This window comes from Lissotriton vulgaris, chromosome 2_1 (assembly GCF_964263255.1).
Source record: "Lissotriton vulgaris chromosome 2_1, aLisVul1.2, whole genome shotgun sequence".
NCBI lineage: Eukaryota > Metazoa > Chordata > Amphibia > Caudata > Salamandridae > Lissotriton > Lissotriton vulgaris.
Window position 1 is genome coordinate 595,414,870 of NC_141687.1, and position 27,793 is coordinate 595,442,662.

General features: G+C 43.7%; 1 protein-coding gene across 1 annotated transcript in view; it reads right to left on the reverse strand.

Annotated features, from left to right (window-relative positions):
- PEF1 (penta-EF-hand domain containing 1) overlaps positions 1–27,793 on the reverse strand; it is a 39,954-nt gene that overhangs the window by 1,915 nt on the left and 10,246 nt on the right. The window contains exons 2-4 of the mRNA XM_086955638.1: positions 23,603–23,903; positions 21,331–21,486; positions 19,463–19,606 (exon numbers count right to left, since the gene is read on the reverse strand). Coding sequence (XP_086811764.1) covers positions 19,463–19,606; positions 21,331–21,486; positions 23,603–23,903 — 601 coding nt within the window. The remainder of the gene's footprint in view (positions 1–19,462; positions 19,607–21,330; positions 21,487–23,602; positions 23,904–27,793) is intronic.

The following is a 27,793-nucleotide window of genomic DNA, read 5'->3' on the forward strand; positions in this document are numbered from 1 at the left end:
ATCCGAATCACCTATCCTTAAGTGAGTGACTTGAACTATTGCCCCTCTCAGTTGTGAACATCACAACACTTGCCCCTTTCAGCTGTTAACCCATGAAGGTTCTTAAGCATTTACCCTTATCCTTGTTGACCTGAACTAGTGACTCCCCACCCTCCAGGAATGACGCAAAACATGCAAATTGTAGCCATGACATAAATCATCTCCCCAGACTGGCATCCTTCGTCATCTGGGCATAGCAGTGCGGGCCCTACCTGAGGGACGGATGCGCTGCAGGCGGAGTGGGAAGCCCACAACACAACTAACACAACCAGTCCCGGTCACTCCCCTAGAGGCCAACAAGGCTCAACATGGTGGCAGAGGAGCTACGGAGATAGGGCAATCAGTCCGGGTAGATGAGACCACCCCAGGTAGATACCCGGAAGCGGTGGAGAACCCAACAGTAGCGTGCCCCCACCTGAGGATGCGGGGGACACCAGAGAAGTCCGTGAACCAGAAACTGAGGGCGCTGGACATTATGTATATGATGTTCAACCTGGCTGAACTTAAAGTGCTCTTCCAAGGAAACAGGCTCCTATCTGATCATCCAGAGCAGAGTTGAAAGTTACTAGAGGAACGCCTGCCAGGTAGCTGGGGGTGGGGTTGTGGCCGCTCACCCAGTTGAGACTTCAGGGTTCTGAATTAACTGGGATAAATCCATTGTTCTTCAGGTGGGTCCCTGAAAGGGCCTAGACCACGCAGCATGGGGCATCCAAGTAACAAAGACTGGATTAAAATATGTAGACATTGATATTACTATAGTCTGTGAAGGGTTTCTCAACTGAAACCATAATAGGGTCATGAAAGAACTTGGCAATGATAAAGAGCACTGGCGCAAACCGCCCCATATGATCACGGGCAGAGCCACCCTGTACAACATGATCACTCTGCCTAAGCTGCTCTATTTTCTTCAGAACACCCCATACTATATTCCTGACAATTATTTCGACAACATCGCCAGATCACTCCGCACATTGCTTTGGGATGGCAACACCCCAGGGATAGCCCTGAAGACCCTATACCAATCTGTGTACACTGGAGGCCTGGCACTCCTGGACATCAGAGCCTACCACAGAGTGGCACAGCTCTACATACTCAATGACTGGAGTCATAGCCCACAAAGTGAACTGGCCTATAGGATAGAATGAATGTCTGTGGGGTGGGATGCACATGTCTATCATGTCTATGGAAACAAGCATTAGTATAGTCAATCGGTCTCGCCTTTGGGACCTTATAAGTATTTAGCTATGCAGCACAATATCCTTGGTGTAACAACATCAACTGTTGCATGGCTAAAAACTTAGAAGGTCCCAAAGGCGAGACATATTGGCAATGCCAATGCTTGTTTCTTTTACACTTGAGTCCCCTGAGGCAACAGCAATATTTAACAACTGTGTAAATAAAGATTCAAGACGTGCACAATCCACCTCAAGACTTGTCTTAGAGCAAGCCTAAAACAAAATTAGGAGGCATTAGAGTTGGTCCAAGAGAGGAAACAAAACCTCTGCATTGTGTTCTCCAATGTGGCTCTTACTTCACGTTATAAGTGTGTGTGTGTGAGAGAGAAAGTGTGTGTGTGTGGGGGAAAGTGTGTGTGTGTGTGTGTGAGCGAGAAAGTGTGTGTGTGGGAAAGTGTGTGTGTGTGTGTGAGAGAAAGTTTGTGAGAGAGTGAAAAAGTGTGTGAACAAGTGTGAGAAAGTGTGTGTGTGTCTGTGAAAGTGTGCGAGAGTGTGAAAAAGTATGTGTGTGTGTGTGAGAGAGTGTGAAAAAGTATGCATGCGAGAGAGTGTGTGTGAGAGAGAGTGTGAAAATGCCTATAATTCTTCTAAACTGCCGTTCCTGAAAGGTTGCTTTTAACCGGCCCATCGCTGAGGTGTCTTCTAGCAATCTAGCTCAAGCGTGAGAACTAAAAGAAGAAACAAGGAAATATTTTTATACTCTCCTTGCCATAAAAATGCAAATGTGTTAAACATAATGATTTGCAGTTTCTTCAGGAAAATATGTCTGGAGAGCGAAGTGACTTTTTGAATAACTCCTGGCCGGACACAAAAATGCGAGGAACATTTTTATTGATGTAAAAATAAACCAGTATCCTAATTCAATGTTGGGTATGTGAGACAATGGCAACAAATTCTGCTGGCACACCGAGTAGTAAATTTTAATTTTTTTTTAAATGTGGAAAATGCACAAAATAATGTAGGCAGTAGTTTGGGACGGAAAGATGTACGAGGCATGGAACACAACTAGTCAGGTAACAACCCCGTAGTGAGGTGAATATTACAGTCCGTTTGCTTGTGGTTCAATTGTCGTATAAAAAGTGAGGGAGGGAGGGGGAGAAGGTAGGCAAGCGGAAAAAGTGAAAGTGATCGGTGGATGCTTCAGGGGAAGAAGGCTCACCATGTAATACCGATGTTCTAACTAGATGCTCTCCCCAGTCGGTTTGGTCTCCCCCTACAACAGAGGGGAGCTTAATAAGCATGCCCAGATGGGAGGGGGGAGATCATTCAGATGGGGAGCTTATTCCAATGAGGAGATCATTCCGATGGGGAGATCAAAACGATGGAAAACCAGTACTACGCGCATACTAGATCGAGGCTGGCGAGTGGTGTGCGATGTGAGGGAGGGAGGGAGGGGGAGAAGGGATGCAAGCAAGCAACTTAATGACCCGTGACTGAGGAGACGGGGAGGAGACAGATGGCAGCTGCAACACAAGTGGTAGGCCAGCCAGTAGCACTTTGAAAACTCACCTACTAAATGTCTCTCGGAGCAGCGCATGCGCGCTGGCTCAGCGAGACCTAAAAATGATGGTATTGCCAGGCGTCTGTACTTATTCAGGGGTAGTATGCATAAGATTCCATGGGAGAATCATGATCAGGTGCGATCAATCCTGAATGCTTTGATCAGGGGAAGAAAAAGCAGTAGTCAAAAAAGATATATTCATTATGAGGAAAGGGAGCTGAGGACCTTGTAGCATACTCCATAGCAGTAAAATTACAGTTCGAAGAAAGTTGGTGTGAACCAGAATAGAGTATAGATGAAGGACTCCTTGATGGGTCACTGCCGAACGATGACCTGACCCTATGGCGGTTTTCAAGGTCCAGGTTCAAGCCGAAGGTACCTCGGCTGCTGGGAGACATGATACTGGTTTAGATCTAGATGAAGTAAAGTGCAACCATACATGTGAGATTTACTATGGTGGCAGCTCCCCAAATCTGCAAACCTTGATGTAGATATGAAAATTGAAGGAGAGGTATGCTTAACAGTAGCAGACCTGTCCAAACCGGGCACCTGGACTCACCAGAGAGTGTAACCGACATTTTCAGTGTGGACAGAGGGCAGTTCCTCCATTACCATGCTCTGTGCCAGGTAACAAAAAAATCTGAGAGGATGCCAAAAATACTCCAAATAGTCAAATGTATAAGTCTGTTGTTGGGCACGCATCAGGGGCAAGGATGCATCATTTCACTTGGCTCTCAGAGAAGAAAAATCCGAACAAGAGCTGACAAAATGTAGTAAAGCAGGAAAATGTCTGTTGTGTACAATAGATAGACATTGGCAGGGTGCAATCACAGATATACAAGAGGGATCCAGTAACGCGAGATTTCACGACTTAAACTGCAGTGGGGTTACTAGTTTCTCTTAATTCAACGACCAGGAGATCATATATTTTCACTGGATGTGGGAATGAATAGACATATTCGAATTTTGGAAGCAAGTGGCAGACAGGAATTCCAGTTGCATTCAGCTCACAATGCACCTCTTGCAGACATGCCTATTAGGAATAGATGCAGTCAACTGCAAAAATAAAAATAAACGAAGATTTGTACAATTCACTTGGTTGCTAGTTAAGAGTCACATTGCAATACATTACTAGCACCTGAGAAACCGACATTAGAAAGCTGCCTTAAGATCTTACTTTATGTACTCTGGCAGAGGACATGCAGGTGAAACTGGTCAGAAATGGTGAAAAACTGCAGGAAGACCTTGACATTTGGAAGTCGTTAACATTATGTTATGTTATGTTAAATTAAATTTATTAAGCGCACGTACGCCCGTAGGCTTCATGGCGCTGTGGAAGACTGGCAAAACATAACATGTGACAGAAAAAAAACGGAGTTAACTAAGGATAAGCGCCAAGTTTTAAAAGCCTGTCTAAAGGCTAACAGATCTTCATGAAGCCTTAGCGTCAGTGGCAGAGAGTTCCACAGGGAGGAGGCCAAGAAGTGGAAAGATCCGCCTCCCTGGCGTGGTTTCCTGATCCGAGGCACCACTAACAAGTTCTTTTGACCTGAGCGGAGAGCACGAGAGGGAGTGTAACTAACAAGCAGGCTGCTAATGAATCCAGGGCCCTTGCCTTGTAGAGCCCTGAAGATAATGCATCCCGCTTTAAATGCTGCTCTCTGCGCTACTGGCAGCCAGTGGAGACTGGTTAGTCCCGGTCTGATGGACTGCCACTTAGGAATCTTACAAATCAACCTGGCCGCTTGGTTCTGGACCAGTTGAAGTCTCTTGAGCTGCCCCGCTGGAAGACCCAAATACAAGCTGTTGGAGTAGTCCAGACGGGACAGCACAAGAGCAATGACGACCTGAATCAGAGCAGGGTGGGTTAAAAGGTGGGCGATCTTCTTAATCTTACGAAGTTGGAAGAAACTTGCAGATACCACGGTCCCTACCTGACTTTTGAGCGAAAGATCTTCGTTGAAAGTGATTCCTAGGCCTTTAACTGTTTGGGACTTAGCTGGGGGGTTTCCCATTTCTGGAGGCCAAAAGTGTGGCCCCCAATACAGTTCACTCTTCCCAGGCAAAATCAATTCAGTTTTGCCTGGGTTGAGTTTCAGGTGATTTAGGCCCATCCATCTCTGAATGTGGACCATGGCCTCCCGAAATTCGGTGGCCGCGCCAGGGGAGTCCAAACAGAAGATCAGTTGCAGATCATATGCATAATTGAAAATTAAGGCTCTAAACTTTTTTAATGAAAATAGCAGGGGTCGTAAGTACAAATTAAATAAAAGTGGGGAGAGGGACGAGCCCTGAGGGACTCCGCATTCGTTTTTGATTTTGGGGGCTGTAAAGGTTCCTAATCTCACTGCCTGGGTGCGTTCCGAGATAAATGACTTCAGCCATCTAAGTGCCGGGCCTCTCAGGCCTGCCTGTTAGACACGGTCGACCAAGATGGTATGGTCGACCGTGTCGAATGCGGCCGACAGGTCAAGAAGTACCAGTGCTTGATGAATGTCCTTGTCTGCATTGCATCTTAGTACATTCTGGACCGCCAGTGTCACCATCTCAGTAGAATGCCCTGGTCGAAACCCTGCTTGATTGGGCTCCAGGTATCCAGTGGTTTCAACGAAGCTAGAGAGACAGCTAGCAACGTGTGCCTCCAGAATTTTTGAAAGGAATGGCAGCAAGGATATCGGGCGATAGTTAGATGGATCGTGAGGATCAAGACCGGGTTTTTTGATCAAGGGAATCAGTAGAGCATGTTTAAACCCTGCAGGTACCTTTCCCTGATCAAGTGAGTCGTTAAGCAGAGAAAGGATCCCGTGAGGGATGGAGTGCCCAATCTCTGTGAAAATGTGGGGTGGGCAGATGTCGTCGGGTGAACCAGACTTGACCCGTGCCAGGAGAGTGGAAAAGGTTTTAGGGTCTATAGCAGGAAGGGAATCTAATGTAGTAGGGTTATTAAAAATATCATCCAAAGGAGACGATTTAGGAGAACTAGCAATGTTGCGTTTTATGGTTACAATTTTCTCTCTGAAGAATTCATTCAGAGAGTTACACAACTTCTGGGTGGGGGCTATTGAGGGGGCTGTCCTATCATCGTCACAGAGCTCATTGACTATGTTAAAAACATCTTTAGTTTTGTTGGAAGAGGTTAAAAAATTTTGGGAGAAGTAGTTGGTTTTATGTTGGAGCAAGGTTTTTTGGAACTCCTTTCTTGCGGTACAGTACACTTTCCTGGCTTGAGAGGAGTAACTTTGTCTCCATTTCCGTTCCTTTTGTCGAACCCCCAGTTTAAGTTCTTTCAGTTCTTGGGAGAACCATTTGTGGGCTTCATTCCCTCTAATATTAGGGACCAGTACCAGGGGGGCTGAGAGGTCAGCTGCGTTGCGTAGCCAATTAGACAGCGCTCTCTCGCCAGTGTCCAGGTCATCGTGCGGTGGTGGTACGGTTTTACTTAAAACATCAATGAATCCCGGAAGGTCCATAGATTTCCATTTGCGGAATTCTTTGCTCTTGCATGGTCTGGACTTGACATTTCCTCGTATTTCTAATGTGAAATAAATGATAAAATGATCCGACCATATACATGGACTGATAACAGGGTTGGGTAGAGATAGGTTATGCGTCCAGATCTGGTCCAGGCTGTGGCCTTTCTGGTGGGTAGGTGCATGAATGTGCTGGTTTAAATTGAGATCTGTAAGCAGGTCTTTTAGTTCAGCAGCTTGAGTATCTGTGTCTGTGCTGTCGAACCAGTAATTTAGGTCCCCAATAAGGATGATTTTAGAGTAGCTGACTACGTATGAAGCCAGCTGCTCCGCCAGAAGAGATGGATATTTGGCCATGTATTGGGGGGGCCGGTAAATCAGGACCAGGATGAGGGACCCACTTTCAGTGTCAAGATTAATCACCAAGTTCTCGGTGTCCGGAAGGATCAGAGAAGGTAGTTCCCTAACATGAAGGGATTTCAAAATTATAGCTGCTACACCGCCTCTCGCCTTCCCGGGTGTACGGTTGGCTGTCAAAATATAATATTCTGCGGGAAGTGCTACGAGTACATCAGGGAGGGAGTGAGGGGTTAGCCAAGTTTCAGCCAGTAAGAGAATGTCAGGTTTTGCCTCCTTCAAGAAAAGAAAAATGTCTATCTGGTTTTTAACCAGGGACCGAGTGTTGAGGTAGTAGCAGCGTAAACTGTGCTTTACAGAGGGTACAGTTTGAAGCTCAGAGATGGATGGTATGGGAGGCTGAGCATGAGGCACAGGGTTGAGGAAGGGGGAAAGCAGAAACTTATGGCCATATATACTATTATTTCACACAATGCTGTGCAGAAAGGGACCTTGCTGTGCTGCCTTGCATGAAAGGGAGAGAATGGAAATGTGCCATGTTTTCAAAGATATCGAGCATGTTGGACCCGGCCCTTTTGGCAGGTTCACCCGAGACTTTTGCTTTTTCCTAGCCTGTTTCTGGAACCTGGTGGTGGTGATTTTAGGCCTCTGCACACTTTTTCACTGCGGTACAGTGTAAAGTGCGTGAGCTCTCTGTGTATGTGTGGTCAGTGACCTGCCCTCCCATAGGAATGAATGGGGAATATGTATGCCCATGGTAGTTCCTGATGTGTGGGGAGTGCAGGGTCGAGTTTGGTATGTGTGAACTCGTGAGATTGAATGCTGCATAATGATATATGCGGCATGAATGTGTCTAGTGTAGAAGTGCCACTTTTAGAAGTTGGCATATTTGTGTAATTTGTGTCTGGCGTGTGATTGGCTGGTGAGCCTGGCTCCAAGAGTCTGGGAGGGTCTGCCCCGGTGGTGAATGGAGTGTTTAGCATGCTGATGTGAGGGGAGGAGTGAGCCTGGGCCTGCTTGTGGATTGACCGTCTGGTTTGAGGGTCCTGAATGAGGCTGGGTTTTCCCCACACAATGCTGGCTCCACCACCTGGGGTGCGTCTGATGTCCCTAGCCTGGCCAGTGAAAGGAATTCCCTATAACCAGTTCTAGCTGGTTCTCACACTGCCTGCACCCTTTAGACAAAGGATTTTGGGTATGAAAAGGGTGCTGTGACACTCTAAAAATGTTCTTGTTTTCAACTTGAATCCTGCCAGGGGCATGCTGCTGCTTGGGCTCAGGGGAAGGCTTGCCTCCCAGAGCCCTGCCCAGCCCCTGGACACCTGATGGATTTTTCTGGATGCCTGGAGGATTTCTGGGGGACCCCTCTGCCTTGCCTGGGCAGATTGGGGGGACTTTGCTTTTCCCCATGGAATTTCTGGGACCTTTGGCAGCATGGAGAAGCTGCATTTTCCTTCAGAGACCCTTTTCTGTTTATAGTGCTTGAGAGCGCTGTATTTCATTTATAGCGCTGAGAGCGCTTTATTGTTGCCCCCAAGCGGTTAGTAGCGCTTTTATTGTTATTATCGAGGGTGCCCACCCCTCAAGTTGTGCCTCGAGTGGAATCACCGCCGCCGGCCCGAGATCGTGTGAGGGGGCGCTGTGCCCGCCTCCCTGCCCAGGGCCGCGCTGCCATTGGCGGCCCTGCGAGACAGGAAGCCAGGCAGATTCCTTGGTGACATGGGTGGGCCCGACTGAGGGAACTTCCTGCCCCCCCTTGCCCGGGGGAAGCTTTGTCTACGTTGCCGGTCTCCCATGCGATGGGGAAGACCGGAGATGTTCCCCATGTGTGCGGCCTGTAGCGGGGCTCCCATGTGCTGAGGGAGCCCCGGAGAAGAAGAGCTGAGGCGGCGGAAGGCGCAGGCGGGGCTCCGTTGTGGGAAGGAGAGCCCCGCGCTGCCCAGAGGAGCCCCGCGCTGCCTGAGGAAACCCCGTGAGTGGGGCAGAGGAGAAGGGAGGTGCGCCGGGACACATTGTCAGTGTCCGCCACCCCCCAGTAGCGCGATCTCGCGCTCGTTGTTAGTATGAAGCCACGAGGGCTTCAGGGGGCATTTCTTTTGGCCATTTTTTTTTGATTATTCGAAGCCCCAAGAAGGCCCCAGGCGCCCCACTTGTTTTGCGAGCCAGAGAGGCTCAGGGGCATTTCTTGGTGTAGAGCCCAGAGAGGTTCCCTGCCCCCCCTTGTTGTTTTGCGAGCCCAGAGAGGGCTCTTAGGGGGCAAAGTTATTTTCAGAGCATGAGGGCTTCATGGAGCATATTTAAGAGCCTGTGTGGCTCCGTTTGGCTATGTGTATTGTCAGAGCCTGTGTGGCTCCAACGTCTGGGGCATGTGATATGCCCAGAGCCTGTGTGGCTCCAGCAGTGGGCGCAGTTTGCGCCTAAGGGTCAGTGAGGACCCTGTCGCAGTTTTGATTCCCAGCTGCCCAGCAATTAGTGGGCAGCTGCACCGTTTAGGCGCTTGGGATTGTCCTCAGGTGCCAGCAAGAAGTGGGCACCTGCAACGTTTAGGTCTTGCGCCGGTGGCGCACCCCTGACTGGCGCTGCATGGCAGCGCGCCCTGACATTCTGGACACAGGGCTCTTTAGTCCCTTTATTAGATGGGGGCTGGTATGTGATTTTATTTAGGCACAATGCGATTATCTATGTGATGGTAATTGCCTTACGTAAGTTATGCGCAATGTGATGTGGGGCTAGGAAATGTAATGTATTTCATATGATTACGCACCTTGATCCTACACCTCTGAATGTTTTTATGTATCATGCGTTTTTGCGCTATTGAGATATGTTCTGGCACCTCTGAATGTTTTTATGCATCATGTGTCTTCTTGATTTTACACCTCTGAATGTGTTGGTTTATGCATCATGTGTTTTTCCTTCCTTACACCTCTGAATATTTGAGGCATCATGTGTTTTATCCGGTACCTCTGAATGTGTATTGATGCATCATGTGCCATGTTATTACACCGCTGAATGTATGTTTTATGCATCATGTGTTTTCCTTTCCTACACCTCTGAATGTTGGTTTTGCATCATGTGTAATGTGTTCTTACCTATACCCCTAAATGTATTTTATACTTAGGTGGTTGTTCTTTCTAGTACAGGTGGTCCTGGTGAGGTCCTAGTTCCCTGCGTGACATTTCTCCTAAGGTGTTTAGGTTGCATAGGTGGTACTTACCTGTTCCCAGTAGTTACTGGATGTGATCTATAATTGTTATTTTGTGCTATACTTATTCTAAGTTCAAGAAGTGCTATTTCTACTAAGTGCTGATTCTGACAGTGGACCACGTGGCCCTGTCCAGTGTAAATAATCCCTTGTGAATATTGCCCGTGCCAGTTGGCACAATGTACATGTGTGATTCTATCTAATGTGTTTTGACAATACAGAAGTTATTTTTATATAACCTTGTGTGGAGTTCCTTTTGTGGTGTGCCTAGGATGTTGTTGCTGTTGTGTGCTGTCGCAAATGCTTTACACATTGCCTCCGGGATAAGCCTGTCTGCTCGTGCCAAGCTACCAAGGGGGTGAGCAGGGGTTATTTTGGCGTGGGATACCCTTGCCCTGACTAGAATGGTGGTTTCTGCCTGGCTTTGGCGACAGCCTTAGCCAGCCAGAAATAGCCAGTTCTAACAGAGCATTTTATCTCTTATTGCTCTGTCACATTCTGTGCTGTCCAGCCCAATGCAGGCATCCTTGCACTTGCATTACAGGAAGGATTGTTTTGGTCTCCAAGAAAACTCTGTATCTTCTCGACCAATTTTTTTTAATGCAGTTTATATTCTTTTTACTTTGCATCCCTATCCTGTTGGATGGTAATGATGAATCCCTGAAAATATCTTTCATGCAAATTAGCCACTGGTGGAGTGTGTGTCTGAGGTGAAGGTCACATGCTCACATCTGCTCAACACACCCTTACATTCTTTGGTGAAAATGGGTGATAATAATTGAATTAAACAAGTTCATTATAAAGGGCTTTGGATAAAAGTAATAATACATCAAGAATACTTTATCTACTGTGAGCATGCAACACTTTTCTCTTTCAGTGAGTTGAACGCTCGCAGCTGAGGCATGTGGTACAGGTCAAACGCTTGAATTTCACCAGGGCTATCTTCCCGCTATGCATCATTCCACAGTGGCTAAATTTGTGTATCTTTAAAGCGGGAAAAAGGCACATCTGATAGGTACAAAAAGGTGCTACATAAAAAGTAGTTTATTACTATAAGTGCTTCGTAGATGCCCCCTGAATCTCTCTTCATCTTCGACCTCAAGGGAGATTCAGCAAAACACACAAGATGATGGACGGAATGTTGCACAATGGCAAAACATTCACCACCAGTCACAGATCTGGGTTTAATCCATCATTATTTGGCAAAACATTCACCCCCAGTCACAGATCTGGGTTTAATCCATCATTAATTCGCTCACCAAGCCACCCCAGTTCAGACATGGCCATATGCAAATTAGTCTTGACCCTGTGCCTCATGGGAACAGTCCAGACCGAACTGCCAAGCCATGTCTTCCCTGGACCGGAATCAAGCATCCTAGGACCGGTTTCTGGCTATCAGCCTTCATCAGCCAGGATAGCTTGACTCCAGTGGCCTAGTGAGCACGGGGCCCATGTCTGGGCATACCCTTCCCACATAGGGTGAACAGCAAGACACACAAGATGATGGACGGAATGTTGCACAATGACAAAACATTCACCCCCAATAACAGATCTGGGTTTAATCCATTATTATTTTGCTCACCAAGCCACCCCAGTTCAGATATGGCCATATGCAAATCAGTCTTGACCCTGTGCCTCATGGGAACAGTCCACACCGAACTGCCAAGCCATGTCTTCCCTGGACTGGAATCATTCATCCTAGGACCGGTGATCACCTCTGAAAGGAGCCAAAAATACCCAGGGGGGGAGAGGTGTGGGGGGTGTGGGGGCGGGAGGCCCTCCTTCTAAGTCACAGGTGCACTCTTTTACCAGTGTTTTTGCAGATTTCATTAAGTCAATTATTTACAATAAATTCTAACCCTGAACTCTCACCACAGACTACTTGAGACCCATTTAGCTATGGCCAGAGATTTCAATATTTCCTATGTCTCCAAAAAGAGAGCGCTATCCTTAAAAAAAAAAATCACCAGAAGCCATGAAAAACTAGCACAGTTAGAGGATTTAATTTCATGGAAATAGCGGCCTCAGATCTACTCAAATCCAGTGGTAAGTACAATGGAGGGCAGAATAAAAAAAAATAATGACCAAGTTAAAATAGATTGCATTCCAAAGGATGATTCCACTCCTGTTTTCAACTATGCTGAAATTCATTAATTATAATATAAATCTCAATATTCCATAGTCAGTTCCTCATTAGGACACTTTTCACTAATATTTATTATACTTAATAAAGCAGGCAAAGCTCCAGGTCCTGATGGTTTTCTCATCGAATTTTATCTTCATTTTTATCATCAATTAGTCCCTAAAATCCACCAATTATTTTCCTATTTTATAAATACCAAATCAGCAGAAGGTACCTTCCAAGATGCTTTAATTTGCCTCATTCCCAGAATGGTAGGGATCATAAACTATGTAAGATTTTTAGACCAATTTCCATTGTCAACTCAGATGACAAAATATTTGCAAAAGTCCTTGGATTTCACCTTGATTCTTTACTGCCAGCCCTTAAAGGAAACAAACAATCAGGTTTTAGCAAACGGCTGACATCTCTCAGCCAACACTAGGTTATTCTTTAATGTTTTAAGTATATTGAAATACTATAAACAATCTTTAGCAGCCATTTCATCAGATGCTGAAAAAGTGTTTGAAAGCAGGATTGGAATTTCATTTTTCAAACCCTTTCTTGGTTTGGTTTTGGTGCTAAATTTACAGGACTGGTCTCTCTTCTTTCCACAGAACCAAAAGCCTCAATTCTTGTTAATGGTTTAATCTCTTCTGGGTTTTCATTACAAAAAGGTATTCATCAGGGATGTCCCCTATCTCCTTTACTCTCATTGGAACCTGTTTGTACAAACAATAAGACAACGTTCTGAAATGCATGGCTTTTGTTCCAGGGATAAACATGTTAATGTTTGTGTGTAAACAATTGATATTCAATTACTTTTGCCCATTCGAGACTCCTCTCTACCAGCACTTAATTTGCTACTCTTTCAGTTATATGCTTGATTCAGAAAAATGTGAAATTCTTCCACTAAATACCTTTTGTTTTAAACAAGATTTTACTCAAAATAGTTTTGCTTATTGTCCTTTCTAACTCAAATATGTAGGACTTTGGTCTGCAAATTCTAGTAAAGAAACAATTTCTTTAAACTTAAATGCAGTTGTAACTAAATTAACATCTTTAATCTTCACATGGCACTCTTCATTTCTGCCCAGGTGGGGGTAGAATTGATTCGATCAAAATGATGTTTGCTCCCATAGTCCTTTTTACTCTCTAGGTAATCTTTATTAATATTACAGGCCATTTCTTTAAAACAAAATATTCTAATGAATCTGCATTTCACTGGAATAAGAATAAAGTGTATGTGTAGTGATTACACAGACAGGTGAGTGTAAGAGCACAATGTTTATTGATTGTTGTCAAGGGGTGTGTGATTTGCTGTACTAGCGACAAAGTCATCAAGAAAGTCACCCCCCCCCCCCCTGTTCAGGAGGTTGAACTCCCCAGTGGTCCATGGATGAAACTGGCTGCTGATTTTGTGGGGACTTTCAATGTTTTGCCTAATAAGTATAAGTTTGCTACCGTTCTTCTCCACGGCATCCAGGGAATCCAGCAACAGACCCTGGTGTTTAAACAGTAACATTCTGTAACCATGGAACTGACATCATAGAAAGGGATAGCATGGATGCTATGTTGATTAATTACTACAGTAGGTCTCTTCTCAAACTTAAGCAAAATAAGCAACAAGGATATGTACATATTTCAGATTTTCAGTCCTATCATGTTTTCTTTCTCAAGCAAACATTCCAATATTTGTCAGATACTACTTTATAATTCTCTCCTCTTTGGTTTGACACTGAAAAATTCCTTATTCATCCTTTCTCCTGTAGGAAATTCCCATATTTCATACAAACACTTACCAACATATGTCTTCTTATCAATAAAATATGTGCAGATTATTCAGACCAATATTCATCTTTTGGACAAGGATCAATTTCTTAATACTTCCATGTGGTATAATAAAGATGTAGTAATAAACAATTTTCTAGTGCTTTTGTAGAGAAAAAGGTTTACTTTGGGTGCATCAAATGTATTGAAAACGATTCTGTTCTTTCGTTTCAACAAGCGCCAGTGCTTTTTAACCCCCCTTTTTGTAACAAAAGATTAAGTGCATTAATTCATTTTATCTCACAAACCCTTCCTACACCCTCAACACATAATTCTACAACTTTTCACAACTCAACTTTTGAATGTACTGTCTTGATCTTCTACAGTATCTAATATTTACAGAATCTTCAATGCATCCTCAGATAATAGAGATAAACTAGATGTGGGGATGCAATGGGAACGTGACAAACCTTAGAAAAACCTCGCAATCAGTTAAAAGAATTCAACCTTATTTTAGATCTATAACACACTTATGGTTATCCCAGTTGCTTTAAGCAAAATGCATTATACGATTCTACCTTCCTGCTGGTCATGCAATATCTACCATTCATCCTGATCTAATGCAAATGCTTTTCACCTGTTCTCATACACGTGGATTTTAGATTAAAGTACGGAAACAAAACTTTATTTTTTACATTAATGTACCTTGTACTACTGCAAATATATTTGTATGTAGCTTCTTAGAAGACTGGAGTAATTGTTCACTCAGTACTACAACTGTTAATTTATTACTTGCTGTTGCTTTACAGCAGATCACTAAAAACTGTAAGTGCTCCGCTAATAGTTCTTTCCAAGATTGGGGTTATGGTGTATGCTATAATTATAGACAAGAGAAAACATTCATTCACCCAATTGCATTTGCTGTCAAAAGAGATATTATTTGGCCCCTGGTCACTGTTTTTTGCGAATTTATCCTCACTGAAAATTAATTCTCATCACCCATCCACTGAAGGAGCTCCTAACCTCGGCTTGACGGGTTTTCATTTTTTTACTGTAAGATTTAAATGACACTGCATTTGTCAGGGCCCAAAGCCCGTAGGAATAGGACCTCCCAGATGCCCACGTTCTGGCAGCTCGAGGTAGGATTATTGTATAACAGAGTAATAAAGTGGCCAGACGGGGCTAGGGAGGAATGGAAATTAGGGTAGTTACACTAGGAAAGGAGACCTACAAATCAAAAATAATCAACCAAACACATAGGTTTATAAAATACTCAGGAAACACTGTTATGACTGTGCAAAAGCACAATAACTATACATCTTTATAACAGTGCAAAAAGTATATTTTTGCATAGGCTTTCATAGGCATGTTTTTCAACGCAGTGAAGAGGCACATTGAGGTCATGTACTGTTAAGGTTAACACATATTACTTTGAATTCAAGATAGAACCAGTTCTATGCCTGAGACCCACTTCAGTGATATACACTCATATGCATTCACATTTGAATTCATAAGTGACCTTTTAGGTTGCGTAAATGGGTTTCCCAAGAGAACTGAACCACAACTGTAAACAGTGAACCGATGACCAGAAATGAAGGAAAACACCCCATTGGATAACTGCTGTTTGATGTGTCCAAACACAAAACATTGCACAAAAATCCGTAGTCTCCTACACACTATTGGAATATGGAGAGTTGCAGATTTGAATGAGGATGGCCCCGCTGTCTCACCTGCACCTTTGCCTCAGTCTCCCAAATCCTTTTTTTGCACACACGGTTACGTGAGCAACACACACCCGCTGAATACGCATGCTCCCCCCCTCCCCAAATCGAAATTTGGTTGACTTAGCTTGTCACCACTATAGGAGGGCCAAGTGAGTTGGAGTGCGAATTCCACAAGTCCATTAACCCAGCCGCAGGACGCCCACCTTGGTCCACACAGAAAACGTTGAACGCCACGGCGGCAGCTCCAAAACTGAATCCACAATCGGAGACGCACACAGTGCACCTTACACATCATTAAATCCACTCCTTTTCGAGAGCAACCTCTATCAAGACCCGCACGTCCTAGTTCCTGGTAACTGCAATGGCCATCTTGAAACATAGTCAATATTCTTTTGAAACACTGACCTGCCAGCATTTCCACCACTGGCGGCTTCCTTGTAAATGGTTTTTCCTGCATAACTTATCTCTGCCAGCAATTACAGGCTTGGAATGAGCACAAACGCCACAGGCTCTGACAGTATTTATATTAATAGTATTTTTTCTATACTTTCATTTGTCTATTTTCACATTTTCTAACTTATGTGTAGGATTGTTTTTGCTATTTGCCACATTAATTGTTTTTTACTTTCCTTTTTTTCTTCTACTTTCTAACCCTTTTTGTTCCTTCTTCAAATGTATAGATTTTATCAGCATCATATTCTACTTATGGATCTGTTCTGTTGTAATAAATGATATCATCTTTTTTTCCACTGTATCTGTAATATCCTATATAAGGTTGTCTACCTATTGAATCGATTTATTCAATAACATTTTATTTTTTCAAACTTAAAGTCTGAACCAGGCACCATCACCAGGCAGAACTTACAAAATAACTTAGCTAAATCACAGTAACATGGTCCTACTGGCCATATCACTCTATACTACAAAGAGAACAATACAAATCGGAGAGAAAGAAAGGGTACACTTCAACCCAAACTGAAGCTATAGTAATATGTTATTTGACTCTAGTACACAATAGATGGCTGGTGTAGACTCCAAAACACATTACTCAATGACAGGAGAGGGGCCATACCCAACCATCGTAAAGACAGTAATAAAGCCCCAGATTACGAAGAGCAACCTATGCCTAGATCAGTTTACACCAGACAAAAGTACTGACTCAGACAACAACATTCTACAGACAAGCTGACAACTCTGTAGAGTGAGGCACAGACTCCAAATATATATATATATATATATATATATATATATATATATATATATATATATATATATACACAAATAGCACTACAGAACAGGACAACACATTGTATGTACAGAAGTAAAAACAGCAATCACGCTAATCATTAGAAACAACAGTGTCCCAGACATTACTACTCTGTTATTTACTACCGGGGAAAGATCTCTCTGGATTACAAGCAACAGAGGTGGAAAATGGAAAAAGAACATTGCCTGTAACATAGATCTAAAAAGAAGACCAATGCTTTTAGTGGCAGAAGGGTATAGCACTAACAGGTTCAAATTATGTCCACTATGACACTGTACAACTTTAAAACATGACCAACCAGCAGCAAGATTTTAGTGGGTGGCAATTTCAAAGATCTGTTCTCGTTTCTTATCAAGGTGCACTTCTCAACTACTATAAGATGCAACAGTGATCTTTCCCTCCTCTTTGATTTGAAAATGAATTATGTAATCCTAGTACAAGAGTAGATGGGAATCCAATGACATAAAAATCAGTAGAGTGCAACCTTCATATGTTGTGTGTTCTTACAAAGTTTGTCGCTCAAAGATATTGCTGGTGGTAGGAATCAAGCTCTCACAGAAGAATGATCTTTTATGGGTGGGTGAGACAGATGGAACACCCCAGTCCAGCAAATCTTGTACAACGAAATCTCCCAAGCATTAACCTAGACTCTATAGTTGGCACAAGCACAAACATCCGATTTCTTATTAAATTAATGGGCACTGCTCAGGAATTAGATTTGTTAAGAGTGTTTCCTTAAGTGAACATCCTTACCCAACTTCGATTAAAGGGGAAACAATCCATTGTATCAGAGGGGCATGTGGCACATTGAGTAGAAACTATTTTGTTTTAGTTTCAGAAAAAGATCTGTTTTAAATGGTTTCGGTAAACATATATTTTACTAAGATGGACACAAACAGTCCTTTGACATTTCAGACATCTCGATAGTTCCTCTCGTATCTACCCTGTGACACCACTAAGGCACTGAAAATGATGTGCCCTTCAAAATAATTCAGTGACTACTTCTTTAACCACAGAAAGGGAATACTGTGCTTTTTATCTTAAGAAAATATATAAATTAAATCATGCATTTGTTTGTGTTTTTTGATCTTCAAATTTAGATCTGGCCACTCTTGCAAAAATACATTTTTTTTAAATACACATAAATTATGTATACAGATATGGACTTTTAGTAAGAAATCTTCACCCAGTAGTCTGTTAAATTGTCAATCACACTTTGCTTCAAGCCACCACCGTGTATGGCAAGGAGAAATAGTACAGCCCACTTAGGTCACTGGCTCTCCTCTTTGTGAGTGATGGCATTTTTCCTGTGCACAATGTGGTCATACCTACATTAAATAGTGTAATTTGGGACACATTTAGTATTCATTTTCTTATTAATATTTTTCAAGTACTGGCAGAATGAAAACTAATTTTGATGCAACAGGCATACTTTACAAATGTACCTGTTCCAAACTGGCATGCCACCTTGGAATGGGTTATGGCATACTTTTACCTGTAGAAGAGAACTCCAACGCTTGTGTACAAATGGGTGGTAAAATAGATTTTTTTTTAGCTGTAGGTATTAGCATAGGCAGGTCGTTTTATTTGGCTTTGCCAGTGTTGGTTTGTTGATGTTGGTTTAACATCGGAAATAAAATAAAACATTGTTATTGATGAGAAATAACAGCACTGATGAAAAAGTGCATGCATCCATATCTGTTTTGGTGTTACAGTGGCCCCAAAATGATGGCGTTTGCCATGTCGTGGCAGACATTTTGTTTAGTTTTTTATTTACAATTCTAAGGTGTCGGACACCTACCTTGAAGCTATAACTAAAACAAAAATAACTAAAAAGGTGTGCAAACGTGCATTTGGGGGAAAAGCATTGGCCCAGTAACACATTGCTGCTTTCAGAAAGTAAAAAAAAATGGTTTTTTTTTAAAAGGCAAATTTAGGGAAGATCAACAATTGAGCCGGACTGGGGAGTTAAGGAAGGCCATACATATTTTTTTTTTGAAGCTGAGAGAGATGGGGAAGGGTGAAGGGAAGCAACAGATCAGCTGAGGGGTATGAGAACAGCACGAAGAGAGGGCAAGGAGGAACCAACCAACACACATGGGAGTGGTAAGAGCAAGATAACATCTGCACTCCAATCAGTGTTGAAAGAAGAAGAAAATCGTAATTTCCTGAATGTAAGCAGTGGAAGGATACAAGACATCCATCAAAACAATAGTAAAGAAGCTGTGCTCGAGGGACAAGCACAAGTAGAGGAAAGAAAGCCTCTCAATAAGAATCAAGCAAATGACACTAACAAAAAGTCTACCAAGTACAAGCAGCAAGCTGACCAAAACCCCACTGCCAGTATCAGTACGGTCCACAAAAAGTCTTCAACAGACAGCTAAATTCTGTCAAAAGAGGAGACCTAAAATGATTCTAAAATGGTTGTACGTACATATCCTTCTTTGCTGTTTCAAGCTGGCCAATACTTTGTCAACTAACTCATCTGTTAGCACAGAATGGTAAACAAATCGTTAAAACATTTAAAACAATAATTCAAAGATAGGCAGCCAGCTCAAATACTTGACTGACAAACAATGCAGCAGACAACAAAAGCACTCGCAAACCCAAAGCCATAATTATTGGCTTTTCCAATGCCCAGTATAATGGGGGAGCTGCACATTTTGGCGTTAAAAAAGAATTCTGAGACGGTTCTGCTGTGAAACGTACAATTCAATGGATTTTCTTTTCACACGCCACACTGCAGTGTTGCTGCACCCAATTATAAATGCGAATTACCTTGGTGAAGTTCACCGGCACTGATGGTTCCTGAACGGTCACGGTCGTACTGCTGAAACAAGTTGCGCCACTGCTGGATGAACTGCCACAGAGCTGCAAATCCAAAGACATCAATCCTCCCCGTCTTTGTCTTATCAAACATGTCTGTAAACAAGCGGACAGGAAACATGAGGGACACATAAAACCAAATTATCAAAGTCAAAAGCAGAGTAACTCACTATAGCTTTTCCGGATAGATCAAAGGCAAACCAACAAATCAAATCAATAATATTCAAAAATAAATTGAGAAACAGAAGAGTGTCAACACCTTACAGCAAACCCGCTGCATGACCCACTGCATGGCCCTATCGCTGAGACTTTTGACAAGAAGAAGGTGTCCATTAGGAACAGGACAAGGGAATATATGGAAACAAAAGGGCAAAAATGTGGAGATGTGGAATTAGGAGGAATAAGATTTGGAAAACTGGCAAGAGTGTGGAGTGAGCTACAGTACTTTAATTATGGGGCTGCAAAATCAGGATAGAAGTGCAGTAGCCGGGTTGTCTGTATGCCCTTGTACTTAATTGGCAATCGGGCACTGCATGTTGGAACTTCGGTCACTGGCAGACATGTACGTGGATCCAGGTACTGGAATAGCAATGAGGACTACATGTTAACAAACATGTACATAGGCAAATCTTCGTAAGTTTCCAAGAACTGAAATGTGAGAGTGTTTCAGGTTAGGACTAAGGTGCATTGGCAGACCTGTGTATATGTGGGCCCCAGTGTAACACTTCAGGGGGGGCAGCATGTAAATGCAAAACTTTACGGGAAATCTAGACCAGTGCAAATGATATTGCTAACCAACTGTGTGTGTTGGGGAGACAAACAATTGGAAAGTCTCTAGCTAATATCTGACTTCGTCCAGTGTTAGCAACAGCTACTGATATCTGTATACCAGCAATTAAAACTGATGTTATGGGTAGGGAGAGCTATGGCAGTGTACAAAGAAAGTGATGTAATTATGCAGGTTGCACCACATTTCAAGTAAAAATCCAAGAAAACAAGTTTACAATATATAAGAAGTTCTACAACGCCATGTTTCTCAAAGAAATGTAATTGTGGCGAGTCGAAAATGTTGAATGGTAGTAACACTGTTCGATAGCATAGGTGAAAGAGATGAATGCAGTGACTGAGAGCAAGTTGCAACATGCAAAACGCAGAAATATGCAAAGAATGGGTACAATAATTCAGACAGTAGGTTTAAAGAAACAACACAAGCAAGTAGAAGTCAACCAAAAAGAAACAACAGTGAACACACAAAGCACAAGACTCACAACTTTCTGAATTCTCTGGATCCTGTGGGGGACAAATAAGCATTTAAAATTCTCAAAATTAGCCCTTACTAGAACAGATGCATTGCAGCCTAAAAACGTTATAATGAATTTGAGGCCCTAAGCGAAGGTTTCACACACAAGGTTTTAGTAAAGAAAAAAACGTTTTAAATTCCCAAAAAAGACAAACATTTCTATATACCATTCCGCTTAACCCCTTCGATGCAGATGACGAACTGAGCTCGTCATCAGCCACGGTGGTCGTGTGCGGATGACGAGCTGAGCTCGTCATCTAACGCGGCTTTTAGAAAAAAGCCGCGTAGCGGAAAAATAACCGCCGCAGCGATGCGGTTAATTAGACCTTTAAGACAGCATTTAGGCCACACTCCTGAATAAAGCTAACATATTTAAGCCATTTCTGAACAAGGGGAAAGCAGAGAAATTATGTGTGCTCGAGAAAGAGTGGAGTAAGTTCACTGTGACCATGAAAATGTGATGGTTTCATTTGTGGCTCAAGCCCAGCAGTTAGTGCATTGACACAGAGAACAAACTCACTTATCATCATCTGACAGGCTTCGTCGTTGAAGGTGGACCAGTTGGAGTTTACCAGTGCTTGCTTGAGCTCCTTAACAGTGATGTAACCACTGCGGTCAGTGTCCACACTCTGAAACCAGGAGAATGCTTCAGGATCAACGCCCTGGGGAATGTTACCTGAAGGTGGAGGGTATAGCATGAGCAGTAATCAATGTAGAAAAACACAAATCTTCACATGCCCTAATATTAGTGTCACAAGTTTAATCAATAATTGAGTATTGTGAAATCCTAAAATATTAGGTAATGTGATAAATACCGGGAGCAAATAATTGGGTCTCACTAGCAATACATGTCACACCTCGAAGGGGATATCACCGAGCACAGACAACCATTCATATTTACATTCTCCGGTGTATGGCACAAGGGTGGAAGTTTTATACGCATCTATGGAACATTTATTTGGAATAAACCCCTAAATAGAGCTAAACGAATGGTCTACAAACAAACACCAACTTCAACTGCTGAGAGCCCACTGGATTAAAACCTACTTCACATCAGAGATCTGAATCTCAGCTCCAGGAACAAAAGTTACTGAGGTACATCAGGGTGTGAGGTCTACTCCAGTGTACCACAAAAGGCCTTCTCACTTGATCATTTTCACAGAAAAATATACACACTTTAGCCCCAGGAAGCCAGGCTACGCTGCTTATGGACATTGTTTCCAAACTGTAGAGGAAATTTTCACAATGAAACAGTAGAATCGGCACGGATAAAATGAGTGGTTTTAGCTGGATTTTGCAGAGGTGGCTTGCTCAATTTACAATTTGCAATATGCCTGTTCTACCCACAGAAAGAAAAATGTAAACAAAAATGGACTTGAGCTGCAGTGACCCGGGGACTTTGAATCTCAAATAGCCTCCCACTGACTGAGAACTGTAAAGTGTTCAGAAAGAGGGTCAGCGCTGAGAGTGCAAATAGCACGGAATCGATGCCCACCAAAATGTGCGGAGCCCAATATAAGAAAACAGCAGCAGCCCCCTCCCATCCCCGGAATAAGAACAGCCTGAATATAAGCTATACTTGGAAAGCACTTTCGTGAGGAGTTATTTTACTGCTAAATAACAGATGTTTACTGTTACCCAACTCCATGGTACTCCTTTTATTAAACTCAGAGAAGGCTGAGTTGGCCAGTCAGAATTCAAACCTAAGACAGTGAGGTCAATAGAGGATTCTAGCAATGGATGCATTGGTCTACTGAGCCACTAGACATCAGATATCAGCAGTCAATGGGGAGGGGGTGGATACCAGCGGTCAATGGGGGGAGAAGGTGCTCCCAGATACCAGCAGTCAATGGGGGGGCTCCCACCAAAACAAACAACTGACCCATTGTGGAGACACACAGAGGGTCTGAGATCATGCTGCGGGTGAGAAACAAGTGAAGATGCAGCACTGCACATAATCCTCACTACACTGATCTGATCAACCAATAATCATGAACTGAGATCTTTCAATCTACGCATGAGAAAACAAATCTGGTGTACCACCTCCTCCTGCCCAGACTCCTAGGTGGAAGCTAGTGTCTAGGCATTCCTTGTATTATGGAGGACATATTTCCAGACCTTACCTGAAGAGGGTAATTTAGTTATTGCCACTGGATTTCAGTCTTGACTCCTGATCCCACCACATGATATACCAGTGCAAGAACACACCACACATTTTCTGGATCTTGGTTGCGGCTACAAGGTCAAATGCCAATGCGAACATCAGTATATGGCTGCTTCTCCGATGCACCTCAGTCTAGGAACATCCGTACTGACCCTGGAGTGCCCTGTTGCAACCAACATTAACTGCAGTATTTCCAGGTGCTCCTGACCCCCAACCACACAGCTGCACAGTAGGAGAAATCAAGAGTCGTCTGAAAATCCCAAGCAGCAGTAAAGAAGGTATGAGAACTCACTTGTCCTGCCAGTAGCTAGGTTGCAGCCCTTTGTTCCCTGTGGACTAAATGTGAGCTATTTAGTGATTGAAGTGGGCAGGTGATTTGTAATCATCCTAAAAATTCAATCACTACATTTAAAACTCTCGTGGCTTGTTTCTTTAACAACTGCAGTTGAAGAGCAAGAAATGCCATGACACTAAAAATCTTACCCAAAGGTGTAGTATTTTCATGAATAAATACTCCGATAGACATCCAATACAAGATACTTCAGCATCTTGGACATCTCTGGAGCTATCTATGGGGCTGCTGCAACTGAGGTAGAACATCAGCCTATGTGATTACATCAATGCTTACCACATTGTGTTCCTTGTCCATACTGCCCGGGCTGGGGTGCCCCATATGGGTTAGTCGAGGGAGCTCCATATGGGCCCCCAGGTGCTTGACCACCGTATGGTCCTCCAGGAGCTCCAGGTGCAGGCCCTCCAGGTGTTGCATGCCTATAGGGCACTCCTCCAGGCTGTTGTGGTCCACCGTAGGGACCTCCAGGTGCTGAGCCCCCAAATGAATTCCCTTGCGGTGTACCCCCACCATAATGTCCTCCATAGTAGGCACCTTGTGGGCCTCCTGGAGCTTGCCCTGCAGATCCAGGATACCCCTAAGGAACATAAAAGAAGAAACAACGTTTTAGACTGCTGAGAAACTAACTTTGGGAATACATCTCAACATAATGCTTGTCATAACGTGCATTCCTGCCTAAAGCCAGCATTCGATAGCATATGTATGATGGAAATGAAAGACTGGGTACAAAAATCAAGAGGCAGTTGGTACTGCCAAGTGCAACTCCCTGCCACTTACATCAGGGATTTAATATATGAAGTACAGAAATACTATTCAGGAAAATAGCGTGTGTACATCAATCTAAACATCTCTATCACGCTGACGTCACTCTGATCTCCTCTTCATCATGCTTGAAGAATGGCTTATCACCATGAAGACAACACATCTGCAAAAGTATTTGGTCCACAATTAATAAAGAACAGAAATGATGGCCAACACACCAGGGACAGGTGCAGCCGTTAAAGGTCAGAGCGGGTGGTGGTGGTGGGCGGGGCATGAGGGGGGAGCTCAACATACGACGGGATAGCGGAAATAAAATAAGTATATAAATAAAAGCACTTACCTGCGCTCGCCGCATTGCTGACTCGGCGAGCGCAAGGTAAGAGGTTTTATTTATATTCCCAATCATGTTGTATGTCCACTCCCCCCCACACTTACCTCTGCCTCCCCCCCTTACCTGTATCAGCCATGCCTGACCAGGGACTTAACTGAGATACACTAACTGATGAAAGTGTCCTCCTTAAAAAGGATTCTGGGGCCCAGTTAACAGTAGAAACTACACACATGTGGAAGCATCAAGAGGTGATTAATTTAGTACCAAGGCGGACTGCTTTGTATTACCCAGAGGAGTAGATGTATCACCAGTTCAATGCTCTGGCTACAGCATGGTTCTTGCAAGGGGCTGTAGGTTTATTTATTTATTTGTGTATTTTATAGAGCGCACAGCTACCCTAACGGGGTGTCCCGGCGCTGATAGTCAGAACTACTAGATCGTACCAGAGGAGGCAATTTAACTAAAGAGGAAGGTTTTCAGGGATTTACGGAATGCCAATTCATCTTGAATCAAACGTAAGGAGATTGGAAGTTTATTCCACTGGGTGGAAGCACACACTTGAAATGTCTTTCCACCCTTACGCACTTTTTTAAACCTTGGGGTAACAAGTAGCAACTTAGAATTTGAGCGTAAATTACGGTTGTTACTGTAGGGTCGGAGGCTCGATGAAAGGTAAGCTGATCCGAGCCCTTTTGTAGCCCGGTAGGCCAGAGTCATAGTTTTAAACTCGACCCTTGTGTGAACCGGAAGCCAGTGTAACTTTCGCAGATAAGGGGAAATGTGTTCTCGGAGTGAGATGCCACAGACTAGCCGAGCGGAGGCATTTTGGACAATCTGAAGTCTGTGGCACAAGCCTGAAGCTAGACCAGAGGTCTTAAAACTTTTTGATGCCGAGACCCCCTTGTAAAACCATTTTAGGGGTAAGGACCCCCTTCCGACAAAAGTTTCTAGAAACTGGTACTCCTCATCATCATCTTTTGACAACCATAAATGCGCCTGTTAGACCTCATCACTTCCATCCATCATTCATCCACCAACACTTTCACACATCCATCCATCCATCTTTCATCCATCCACCCTTTCATCTTTCCATCCATTCTTTACCCATCCACCCTACCATCCATCCACCCATCATTCATCCAGCCACCTATTCACTCATCCATCCTTAATCCATGCAACCTTTTATCCATCCATACATCCATCCACCCTTTCATCCTCCCATCCATACATCCATCCTTCATCCATCCACCCTTTCATCCATACATCCATCCACCCTTTCATCCATCCACCCTCTCATCCATCCATCCATCATTCATCCACCCACCTTTTCACACATCCATCCATGCATCATTCATCCATGCAACCTTTTATCCATCCGTACATCCATCCATCCTTCCATCCATCCACCCTTTCATCCTTATTATTATTATTATTATGTTTCTTATATAGCGCCAGAATCGACCCCCGAAGGGGTATCTTCGCGCTTGCCTTGGGAACCAGTCCTGGCTTTTCCCTGTGAGATAGCCCCTACAGGGCATCCCCAAGGTGAAAGCCAGGCATCCCACCGCAGGGGGGCCGTTGTGGAGATTAAGCAAGCTTAATGCCCAGAGTTGCTGAGTGTGAACCCATGATTAGGTCAGGCACCGAAGCGAGAATTATCGAGTCCATGGACATTTGAGCTCAAGACCCTGCCGCGTCGGGAATTGAACTCTGGTCCCGGGTCTGACCTCTGCTTCAGGGTCTGCCTGCTCTAACCAGTGAGCCACACTTCTCCACATCCATACATCTATCCTTCATCCGTCCACCCTTTCATCCATACATCTATCCTTCATCCATCTATCCTTCACCCATCACCCCTTTCATCTTACATCCATGCATCCATCCACACTTTCATCCTTACATCCATGCATCCATCCTTCATCTATCCACCCATCCTTCATCCATCCACACTTTCATCCTTACATCCATCCATCCTTTACCTATCCACCCTTCCATCCATCCACCCATCATTCATCCACCCACCCACCTTTTCACACATCCATCCATCATTCATCCATGCAACCTTTTATCCATTCCTTCATCCATCTACCCTTTCTTCCTTCCATCCATCCACCCTTTCATCCATCCATTCATCCACACCTTTTCACACATCTATCCATCCTTCATCCTTCATCCATACATCCATCCATCCACCCACCTTTTCTGTGCCTCTCTTATTATTATTATTATTATTAGCGGGTTTGTAAAGCGCTGGAATCGACTCCACAAGGGAGTATCTCTGCGCTGTGGAGCCTTCATAAATGGTAGTAGTGCATACACAAGACCAAGACAAAAGCACAAAGAGAGAAAAGAAGAATAGCAGGGAGAAAAAAAAAAAGGTAATCACAAAGGGTCAGTAATGCCCAAGGAGATAAAAGACCAAAAATAATTCAGATCAGCCCTGAAACAAAAAAGTTTTCAATTTACTTCTTAAGCTGGAATGGTTCGCACATTGTCTGAGTGAAAGAGGAAGATCATTCCAGAGCGTAGGACCAATGACAGACAGTGCTTTGCCTCCCTGTCTTGCCTTTTTTATCCTAGGCACCTTCAAACGCAGCTGATTGCTAGATCGTACGATTCAGAAAAGGGGGTGGTGATGAACAGAGTGTCTGAATTAAGCAGACCACTCTTACCCAGTCCAAAGATCAGGGCTTGATCCATCACCGTTATTTAGCTCACTGTACCATCCCAGTTCAGAACCTGGCTATATGCAAATCAGTCTGTCCCTGGCCCAGTGCATCATGGGAACAGGGCAGACTAAACTACCAAGCCAATTCTTCACTAGAAAGGAGACAAGCTTCCGGGGACCGGTTTCTGGCATTTCAGCCGTCGTCGGCCCAGCTTGCTTGAATCCTGATGGTGCAGTGAGCAAGGGACTCATGTCTGAGTATACCCTGCCACACCTATAGTGGCCAAAAAAGATTCAGAAAAGGGTAAGCTTGTTTCCTTCCCAGTGTAAGAATTGGCTTGGTAGTTTGGTTTGCCCTGTTCCCATCATGCACTGGGACAGGAACAGACTAATTTGCATATAGCCAGGTTCGGAACTGGGATGGTGCAGTGAGCTAAAAAACGGTGTTGGATCTAGCCCTGATCTCTTGACTGGGTGAGAGTATTCTGCTTAATTCAGAAACTCTGTCCATCACCACCCCTTGTTGTTAAATAGATTGCTAGATCGTAGACACCTCATAGGAGCATAAGAAACACATTTTTCTGCTAAATAGGAGGGCCCTAAACCATTGATTCCTTTATGGACAATACAGCAGACCTTAAATGTAATCCTCCGACGGATAGACAGCCAGTGAAGCTTGGTCAGAAGGGCCTTTGAAGGAGTTCTG